Genomic DNA, 10,511 nt, shown 5'->3' with positions numbered 1-10,511 from the left:
CCCACATGGGAGGTGTTGCAGGTGCAGCAGTGTGGGGGGATGCTCTATGTGGGGTGGGGATGGTAATAGATTCTGGGGCAGCAGATCCTGGGGGGGCAGAGGATGCTGGGGGGGGGGCAGAGGATGCTCGCGGAGGGCAACAGATCCCTGGGAGAGGGATTGGAATGTGCTGACAACAGCCTCCCAGGACAGGAGAAGATTTGGGGGGTGCGCAGGGGCAACCCCCGGGGGCACCAGACCCCCAAGGAGGGTCAGCATGGCCCCCTGGCACAGGGGAGGGGGGGATGCTGTGCCATCAGGGCACCCTGTGGGGTGGGGACAGGACGGACAGACCAGGACTGGCATTAGGGGCAAACCCGCTGGGTCTGGTCCTGCTGTGGGGCTGAACTCTCAGTCCCAGTGGGTGTAGGGGTGGGGAGGAGGGTGCCTGGGACACCCCGCAGTGGCCTCCCCCGCGGTCACGGGGCACCCGTCTGCTCCGTCCCGTTCCCACAGCTCCCTCAAGGCGGTTTTTCTCGGCGCGCTGGCAGCCTGCCCGCTCCCGCTCCACCAGCCCTTTGTGTCCTGATGGTTTTTGGCAGCAGGGTTTTTGCTTGGGTTTTTTTTTTTCCGTCACTCCCATTCCCAGATGCAGCTGAGTCACCTCCCAAATTCGCACCCACGAGCCTCCCCCCCCGGGAGCCGGGGCTCCGAGCCCCATGTGGTGCTGCCGCCTTGGGCACTGCTGCCTCGAGTGCGTGGGGCCTCTGCACGCTGCAGGCAGATGGGAGTCTGTGGGGCTCGCAGCGTCGTGGCATCCCCGTGTCTGCGTGGGGCATTTGGAGACCTTGGAAGGGTTTGTTTTTTCCAGGGGAGAGCCCGGGGGCTGCGGACACTCTGGTGGGGAGCACAGTGGCAGCCCCGAGCCAGCTCCCACTCTCTTGTGGGCTCTTGGAAAAGCCTTTTGCTGGTGTTATTAGTCATCAGGAGCCTTAAAATAGAAAGCGTGTGTGATCCCAGCCCCGAGGAGCTGTCGGGCCTCGGCAGCCGCTGCTTAATGTCACTGCACAGCCCCTGTGGCTGCTCTCTGCCACCACCCTCACGCTGTGGGGTGGGAAGGATGGATGGGGAAAGCGCCTGTCCCCCCCCGTTGCCATGCACTGGGCTGGGGGCTGAGCATCAGGAGCTGCTCTGTTTGGGGGATGCGATGCCCTCCTGGGTCCCAAGGGACCTGTCCTCGTGACGGGCAATGGCTGGTGCTAACAATAGCGTGTCAGGAAACGTCGCGTTTGGACGGTGCTTCCTTTGCAGCCACGCAACACCCCGTGCTCCTGAGCTGGTTTGCTTGGCCCCTAATGAGGAGCCCCCAGGGGACTCAGCACCGCGTTTCCGAGAGCTCCAGATCTGCCCTTCCGCAGTCCCAGGTGGAATTTTTTTCCTAGCCTGGAGATACACGCTAAGAGCAGGCGGCTGAGCTGTGCTTGCTGCAGTCGCTGCCCCATGGTTTTTGCCTTCAAGTTCCTATTTTACTTGGTTGGTGCTGGGAGCAGGGTAGGGATCGTGGAGCTGGGCACGACCTTCTGCAGCCTGGCTGCTCCTTTGCTTTTCCAACCGAGTGAGAAAGGATGTTCACAGGTTGGACGTTGCAGGGGAAGAGAAGAGGGAAACAACTCACAATTCCCCTTGCACCCTTCCCCCCAAGCCTGAGAGCAAGGTCGTGGTCAGAGAGTGAGATGTGGGTCCCCAGCTCCTCCCTGCCGCTGGGATAGGGGAGCACAGCTCAGTGTTTGTCCTTTTTGTCCCCAGGCCCAACAAGCCAAATTTCTAAGCGATGTGGAGAACGAGCTGGAGGAGCTGGCAGTCACCATCGCGCAGGCCAAGAAGATGGTGGAGCTCATTAAGGTGACTCTGCAATGGCTTCTTTCCGTTAGCACAGCTCTGCTGGGCTGGGGAGCAGAGGTGAAGGGGCCGTGAGATTCTGGGCTGTGTGGGGTATAGAGGTGGTGCTCAGAGGGGAGCAAGTGCCCTGTAAAATGATGGTGACCCTGGCAAGGATCCTTGTTTCTCGTCTCTGTTAGCCCTCACGGCATCTCTGGTTGCTTTCATTTGCAACCTGGAAGGAGGAATGGGGCAAGAACCACACTAGGGCATCCCCTGGCTCTTCCACCTTCTCTACCCAGGCTCACAGGGGGTTTGGTCCCCTTTGGCCCTTGTGCAAACATGTCACTTCACCACCTGGAGACACAAGACATGATGGAGCAGTAAGAGACCATGCCCAGCCAGGTCCCTGGACACCTGGATTGTAAAGTGCTCTGAGTTCTTGGATGAAGGGTGCTACGGAGTGTCAGGGGGACCCCACAGAGCTCCGAACTGGGTGCTGGGCAGGAGACGAGGGTGCTCTCCTTGCCTGCAGGAGGTCACCCTCACCCCTCTCTCCCTGTGCTCAGGGTGCTGCCACGAAGGAGAGGGAAAGAGTTGAGAAGCTCTTTGGAGAAGCCTCCGAGGTCCTGTCGACCTTCCAGAAGGAGGTGGCCAGTTTCATCGAGGACGGGGAGCGCTCCATGCTGGGGGAGGCCGAGGCCGATCTGCGCTGGAAGGAGGAGAGGCGAGCCAAGCTGGCCCAGTGCAAGCAAAACCTGGAGAATGTCCCCAGCACCGACACCATCTACTTCCTCCAGGTGCCTGGGTGGGATGGGGCGAGGAGAAGGAGCTGATAATGTTGTCTTTTGGGGTTTTGTCCCATTTCCCGTGGAGCTGGGTGGGAGGAGCCCTGGGATACGGGGGCTGTGGGGGCTCACTCCCGTTGGCACAGTCATTCCCCGGGGACACCAGCCAGCCAAGACTTTCTCCTCCATCACCCCACCTCCGTGCTGGCGGTGACTCAGGAGAAGCTGATGTGCTGCCTGGGCTGGGTATCTCGGTGTGGGGGGCAGAGAGTGAGAGGTGCCCCATTGCCCCCATCCAGCACCTCCCCCCTCAGCAGCCCAGCAAGAGGAGACCTTTTTGGGAGGAGATGCTGCTCCATGCGAGGTGGGAACGGTCTGAGTCCAGGTTTGCAAGGGAGTGAAGAGAAGGCGCCAGAAACGCGTGGCCGGGAAAGCTCTCTCCTCCCTTTTGCAAGGTTGTCCTTGGGCCAAGTCCTGCGAGCTGCCAGTTCCCAAATCCTCTGGGGCAGGGTGGGGTTGTGGAATAAGAGACAACTTCAGCTTGTTTGAAACCTCCTGGAACTCCCCTCTTTTTTTTGGCTCAGGAATTTCAAGCCTTAAAAGTAGCCATGGAAGAAAACTTCTCCCCGGTGCTGAGTTTCCAGAAGGAGCTGAACTTCACCAAGTGCACCCAAGCCGTGAGCACCATGAAGGACGTGCTCTCCGCTGCCTGCAAAAACCAGTGGGACCACTTGCAGGGGAAAGGAACGGATGGGCTGAGTTTCCAGGAGACAGGGGAAGGTTTGTGCTCACCCAGCCCCTCTGCCTGGAGGTCACCCCGTCTCCCTCCATCCTCCCCTGCGTAGGTGGGAGATGTCTGCAGGCTCGGTGGCTCCTGCGAGCGCTGGCCCCCTCTCCATCCAGCCCTGGAAGCTGCCTGGGAGGGTTGTGCTGCACGTTGCACAATCCCTGTCTGGGTTTATGCCTCGTCTTTGAGGTTTTATGATTTTTTTCCACGGAGACCGGAGACTGGAGAGGCAACAAACAGGCTGGGAGTTAAGGCAGGGCCCTGTGGGAGGGGGCAAGTGGCCAAAGTGGCCTCCCGTGAAAGGGGACTCTTTCTTCCCAGCATAGATGAACCTCTTCACGGGGCAGGCTGTGGTCTCCCAAACCTGCCAGGGTTAGAAAGCCACCGTGGCAGCTTTCTCCTGCACTCTGTCATTTAGCCTGAGCTCTCTCCTCTCTCTCATTTTCTCGAATGCCCAGGGGAATTGCAGCTGGTTCCTTGTCCCCCTGCCCAGCTCCCTGGGGTGGCAAAGGTGGCATCTGTGCTTTCCCATGTCCGAGCCCACAGGAGTGTGCAGGGGATGCCAGCTGGGACTCGGGGGCCACAGCAGCTGGGTACCACCAGGGGTGTCGGGCGGGGAGGTGATGCTTCAGTAACACCTTTGTTTGAGGCATCAAAAACGTTTCTTTGCTGTTGGCAAACCCTTCTGTCCCTTTCCCTGCAGCGCCGGCCGAGTCCCGATTTCCAGACAAGTCAAACAATCTCGCCTGCCTGGAGAGCCGTGATTACTTCCTGAAATGTAAGCGAGGGACAGTTTTGCTTTGACAGTTGTTGCTAAGGTCCATCTTCCCTTTCCTCTCCCCTGCCCAGCCGGCTCCTTCCCACATGCCCGGCCGGCGCTGGTCCCCAGCCCAGGGCTGGCAGGAGCGCTGCCGCCACCGGAGGAAATATTGCTCAGCCACGGAGGAAGCCTCCTTGCTTTCCTGACAATGGTCATAATCTGTTTAGGTGATATTTTTTTTCCCCTTGTCTGTGGTTCTGCCGGACCAGCTGCAGGCGTACCGTGTAATTTCTGCTGCTTTCCAGCCCTTAACAAGCTGAATCCTCTGTTAAATTAGATCAGAGTTTGCACGTCTGCCTTGTTTGCTGCAGAGCAGGGGATGGATGAGGGGCAGCTTCTGGAGCAGGCGAGGGATAATTCAGTGGCTGAGCAGAGACAGTGGGGCAGAAGGGGCTGAGACTTGGGGTGGGGAGCAGGGCTTGGTTGGGCTCCAACACCCCGTGTGTCCCCCCCAAGCCTTACAGAGGATGTGGCGTCACCGACTGAGATGTCCATAAGGAGAGAAGATCTCCCAACATTCTCCAATGTGTGGTATCATGGTTGAGCTGATACCCAGTTACCTGTGTTCATCCCACTTACGGGAGCATCAGCTCTTTCAGCCCCTTACCCTCATCAGCTGAAATTGGCCACGGGATTTAAAAGCAAAGGGACAGAGTGATGGTAGAAGTCAGAAAGGATCGTGCCCATCACCGAAGACTGGAACAGGGGCTCAGAGCGGGGAGGGCTGGGGGTGGATTTCCTCCCATTTCCCTCCTCGTCCTCACACCTCCTTCTTGCCCCACGCAGTTGCCTTCATCATTGACCTGGACAGTGACACGGCTGACAAGTTCATCCAGTTGTTTGGCACCAAAGGGGCCAAGCGGGTGCTGTGCCCCATCCCCTACCCCGAGAGCCCGACCCGCTTCATCAACTGCGAGCAGGTGCTGGGTGTGAACCTCATGAATCGGGGCAACTACTACTGGGAGGTGGAGATCATCGAGGGCTGGGTCAGCATCGGTGTCATTGCTGAGGACTTTGACCCCCGGGTGTCCTACAACTGTGGGCGCCTGGGGAGGAACGAGAAGTCCTGCTGCCTGCAGTGGAACGGACAGAACTATGTGGCCTGGTTTGGCGGCTTAGAGTCCGTCATCCAGCAGCCGTTTTTCCACACAATCGGGGTCTTCCTGGAGTATTCGGAGAAGGCCCTGACCTTCTACGGGGTCAAGGACTCCAAGATGACCTGCCTGCGGCAGCTCAAGGTCTCCCCTTTGGCCAAGGGTCAGTCTGACCCCTTCCAGATCAAGATCAACCGCCAATTCGCCTCTCTTTTCGTGTGCAAGCTGAAACCAGCCTTCTTCCTGGAGAGCGTCGATGCCCACCTGCAGATCGGGCCACTGAAGAAAGATTGTGTTTCGGTGCTAAAGCGTCGGTAACCGCCCGGGGAGCGGGAGCACAGGACAACCCAGAAGAGTCTCTCCTGTGTGTGTTGTCTCCCTCACAGCTTCCCTTTGGTAGCGTTGTATTTCTCTGTGGCAGCCCTCCCTCCCCACTGGGTGCTGTTGGTGGCCCAGGGGTGGGTGACACTGGCCAGCGGGCAGAGCCCCCGGGCTGGGAGCCAGGCGGGAGCAGGATCCAAGTGCCATCTCTGCTGCTGGGCCACTGAGCCAACTTGGGCGAGTCTCTGTGCTGCTCCCTGCCCTTCAGTTTCCCTTTCTGGACATGAGGGACGGGGAGACAGCCTTTCTTGGTAAAGCCCGTCGCTCAGGAGAAGCGCCGTGTAGATTTGAAGCTGTGCCTTGGCCAGCTGCCGGGCTGCCAGGTCCCTCTCCTTATTTTCTGCTCTCACTGCCCTGGCGACTTGCACGGATGCTCTGCTTTGTGCCTTATCTCCATCTTTGTGTCGCTGCTGCTTTTTAAAGCTCCGGCTCATCGCCACCTTCCACGTGCTCCTTATGAAGTGCCTTGGAAGTAGCAAGCCTGGCACGGACCGGGCAAACCCCAAAGCTGATGTGGTTGCTTCCCCAGTGCCCGCATCGCTGTTGTGCCTTGGTGTGGGTGAGCAGGGTGCTCCGGGGTTGGGAGGACACAGTGGGGACCAGGGGGGACACAGTGTGGACTGGGGGGATGCAAAGGAGCCTGGCTGGGTTCAGGAGTGATGCTGCGGTGACCTCTCCCCACAGGGCTGACCACCAATTAGTGCTGGAAACGTGAAACGAGCATCTTTGCCCTCCCTCGTGGGTATTTTGATCACTGGCCTGTGGCTGGGCATATTTGGGAAAAGCCGTGGTCCCGCTTGTGTTGGAGCCCTGTGGCTGGGGGGGTAGTTCCCCACCACAGCCCAAAATCCCAGCTGGGAAAGGGGAGAAACCTCCAAGCGAGAAGCAGCAGCACCATTCCTGCCCTCAGAGGGCGAAGGGAGCAGCACAAAAGAGTTTTGAGGACGTGCTTTTAGAAAACACATTCCTCGGGAACTGTTTATAGAAGCTTTACAGCTTCCCCCCACGTTTTTGATGACCCTCCTATTTTAGGGGGGTTTTAATATTAAACTCCCAGCTCTTAAAGTAGCCTGGGCACACTGGAGCTGTACCCCTCAGCTTAGAGAGCTTTTTTAAGTGACAAAGAGGTGCTGTGAGTATGTCCCAGGGACAAATGGATTGTTGTAGGGACAGCTGTGAGTGCATCAATAAAAGGTGCAGCCTCAGGCAGTTATCGAATGACCCTTTAGATTCTGGCAATAAGTAACAATTAACAAAAAACTACTCTCAAGCAAGTGTCCCCTCCAGGAAAGGTGGAAACTTGAGGCTGAGAGCCAAAAATGCCAGTTCACGTGTCCTAAGGGAGCTTTTCCAGAAGCAAAATAGAGAAATGCCGCCTGTAAGGGCGGCACAGTGCAGCCCCTGTCTCGGCGCAGCGTGCCTTTCCACAAGTTTATTTTTCCTGGGATTAGGTTGCTACCTACCTCCCGAAGCTCGCTTTACAGAATTGTAGTGCTGTGTAATATATACCTAGAGAGAAAATATATTGGGTCCGTTTCTTTGCTGGCGTGAGTGAGTCAGCGGTGACGCATCAACAGTCAACAGGGATGGAAAATGGCCCATTTAGCTAAATATATGAAATATGTACATATTCCCCAAAGGATAAGCTGGAATTCATAGTGCTGTATTCAGGGGGAGCCAAGGGAAAAAAGTGAACGTGAATAAAAAGGCAGCCACAAAGCCGAGAGGTTTAAAGTTAAAGCCACGTTTACATAAACACTGGGGCTTAAAGAGCTGCTTTACTGTAACTCGTTTGCCAGCGCTGCCAATTAATGCTGGTGCCAAGAGCTGCCGGTCCCCAGCCATCGGCCACCGCTGGGGGCTCTCCTTGGAGGGGCTGAAGGGTCCGATCACAGCTGCCCCCTCCCCAAATTTCGGAGAGATTTGAGGGCTTGACCAGGACAGGGCTGGAGAGTGGGTTCTGGGAGGGGAACCCCTGGGATGTGCCTACAAATCCCTCCTCTTCCTCCTCCTCCGCACGCGGCGACTCCTAAAATCCCGCCGGCGGTGGGAAAAGGGGAGGTAGGGCTTCCAGAGTGAAACCTTCGGATGAAATCTTGGCCTTTCCCAGCCAGCCAGCGGGAACGCTGCCCGGACTTCTGTCCAGATGGGAATTCACTCCCCGTCTCCGCAGCTCCTGCCTCAAAACCGCTTTGTTTGGCTCCCGCCGGTCGCTCCCCTGCAAATCTCAGCCCTCGCACGAGCTGTCAGCGTGACACAGCCCAGGCCTCGCCCCTGTTTTCTTAACACGGGCGAGGACTGGGGCTCAGAAATGCCTTACCAGATAAAAAAGGTAGGGACGTGACACAGCCCCCCTGCGTGGGCACATCCCGGGAGGAAGAGGAAGGTACCCGTGACCTCTGCTGCACGCCTGCAGGAAGAGATGTCGCAGGCGGGCTCCTGCCTCGGCTCTGTCTGGGCCCTAAATCTCATTTATTCCGGCAAAACTCCCACCATTCGTGGCCAGGAGTTTTTGCCAGAGTAAATAGAGCGGATCCAGGCCTTTGCCCCATTTCTTTTCTCCGTAGGCGGACAGATTGCTCCGTGGGGAATGCCGTGCTCTAGCCACCCATCCCTCCCTTCTCTCTGAGCTCCCTCAGGGTTCGGGATGGTTCGGTGGGATCCCACGCCTTTCCCTTTCCATCCTGTAACCAAGGCGGGAGCAGCTCAGGAGGACACGTCGGGTGTTGGGGTTTTGCTGCTGGTTGTGCTGCTGCTTTTGCTTAATTCGCCTTAATTCCCAGCCCCCAGAGCTGGGATGCTGATACGCAGCTTTTCGGAGGGATTTGAGGGCTCGACCAACCCTCTCCTTCCCACTGCCTGCTTTTATCCGGGTGGGAAGCTCTCTAAATCCTCATGGTTTAGGGCATGGAGCAAATTCTGACCCATTTAAGGCGGGAGCAATCCTCCCACCCGGGGAGTTGGACCAGAGTTTGCTCTGGGTTGCCAATAATTTGGGGTCTAAACTGGAACGATTAGGAAATGTGCACTCTGCCAGCTCTGGATCGCTGCAAACGGAGGGCTAAATGCGGTGTGTGGTGAGTTTAGATGGACAGATAGCCTTGGCAATTTAAATTCCATGTTCCCTTGAGTTATTTCTGCTGTCACAGAGTGTTCCTCTTTTCAATTAGGATTTTTTTAAATCGAGTTACTGTAGAGTATTTTACATGTGTGAAAAATACAAACTGTAACAGAATAATATAATGATGTTAGAGACTATGATTTACCATTAAATATTACATCGCTCTGGGTTGTTCTTTCCTTTAAATACTAAACTGCTAGAGCTGTCCCATTATCTCATGTTTATTTTTCTGCGTCCTGTACATCTGGGGTAAAATAACACAGATTTTATTTTCCAAGCATGTCTAAGGGAATCGCGCCAAATACACGTTTCTATTGCTCGACTGCAAAAGGAGCGGAAGAATCCTAAAATCCAATAACAATATTGTCAGCCCTGGGCAATTTAAAACAATGAATTGTTTTGAATTCTCTTGTACCTCTGCCCTCAGCTTAGAAATAACAAAGATGAGCAGATTAGGCACTTTTTCCTCAGTGTTTTCAGTTTTGAGTATAAATTTCCAAGGTTTTCTGTGTGACGAGGTCTGGAGCTTCCCAGGCGCGCTGGCACTCACGCTGGCACCTTTTTTAAGTAAAGGCTGAATTTCTTAATACCAAATATCAGCTGGAGCTAGGAGAGAAAAAAAACAAACAGTATTGGGCGAGTCTTAGTTCGTGCGAGGTGGCGGCGCTTCACTGGAATCCGAGGGCATGTTTGCTACTGACTTTAATAGGAGAGGAATCAGGGCTGTTTGTTATAACCACTTCTTAAAAGGGAAACTTACAGCTTATTGAAAAAAAGCGGATATGAAAAGCACAAACTTGCTCTTTTCTTGCCAAGAACTCTACAGATTATGTCACTGCATTTGTTTAAATCTGTTTTCCATTATGTAGTTTTTCTGCTTTTCCCTCCCCGCTCCCCCCCCGCACCCCATCTGGTCCTCAGGCACTCAGACAGGGCTGGGCTGCAAAAGCTGCAAGGAAAAACTCAAATCCATATAAAAATATATACTTTAAGGTAAAAAAGGATATAAGTTAGGGTAATATATGCTCTTAATATATATTTGTACGTTATTTATATACAGTTGTCAGTTATTGATATGAGGAGCCTGTCAAAACAGATGACTAGTTTCATAGGGCTTCTACTTTTAATGAAATTATGTTATCATTAATTTTTTAAGAGTTCCTCCTGCTTCCACACCTGGAGGCAGGAGATTAGACCCTTACTGTAGCTCTGCAAACACCACAGGTATTTTTCTGCTCCCAGATTTGCTCCCTCCGGACAGACGGACAGGGTCTTGCCTTGTTTATAGAGCAACTGGTTAATCCCTCCAGTTTAACACTCTCCAATATAAAAACGGGTAGTTTGAAGATGGGATTGATTCCAGCACGGAGAGCAGCCAATACCAGGCTCAAAAATCCATTTGCAAGTGTGCAAAGCATGAAACATGTATCAAATGTGAAATAAAAAAAAATGGTTGGAAACGGAGCAGGAATCTTTAAGGGGCTACACCTCATTTTATGTGCATCTCCATCACATATGTGGGATGATTTTTATTCTGCTCTACCCAACATCTGAATTCTGCCCTGCCCGCCTCCTGAGCGTCCAATTTTGTCTCCATTTCACTTAATTCTGGGCTTTTCCCAGGGAGATCCCGCCAAGCAGCGTTAAAATCACTTTGTGGTTG

The 10,511-nt window shown here is 54.8% G+C and overlaps 1 protein-coding gene across 1 annotated transcript in view; it reads left to right on the top strand.

Moving 5' to 3' along the window:
• TRIM47 (tripartite motif containing 47) overlaps window positions 1-9,042 on the top strand; it is a 16,263-nt gene extending 7,221 nt beyond the window's left edge. The window contains exons 2-6 of the mRNA XM_014953746.1: window positions 1,786-1,881; window positions 2,427-2,657; window positions 3,230-3,425; window positions 4,136-4,210; window positions 5,039-9,042. Of these exons, the coding sequence (XP_014809232.1) occupies window positions 1,786-1,881; window positions 2,427-2,657; window positions 3,230-3,425; window positions 4,136-4,210; window positions 5,039-5,664 (1,224 nt within the window). The 3' untranslated portion in view covers window positions 5,665-9,042. The remainder of the gene's footprint in view (window positions 1-1,785; window positions 1,882-2,426; window positions 2,658-3,229; window positions 3,426-4,135; window positions 4,211-5,038) is intronic.
• The last annotated feature ends 1,469 nt before the right edge of the window (window positions 9,043-10,511 follow it).

The sequence above is a fragment of the Calidris pugnax genome, unplaced genomic scaffold (assembly GCF_001431845.1).
Source record: "Calidris pugnax isolate Ruff unplaced genomic scaffold, ASM143184v1 scaffold9, whole genome shotgun sequence".
NCBI lineage: Eukaryota > Metazoa > Chordata > Aves > Charadriiformes > Scolopacidae > Calidris > Calidris pugnax.
This window is presented reverse-complemented; position numbering and strand designations above follow the sequence as displayed.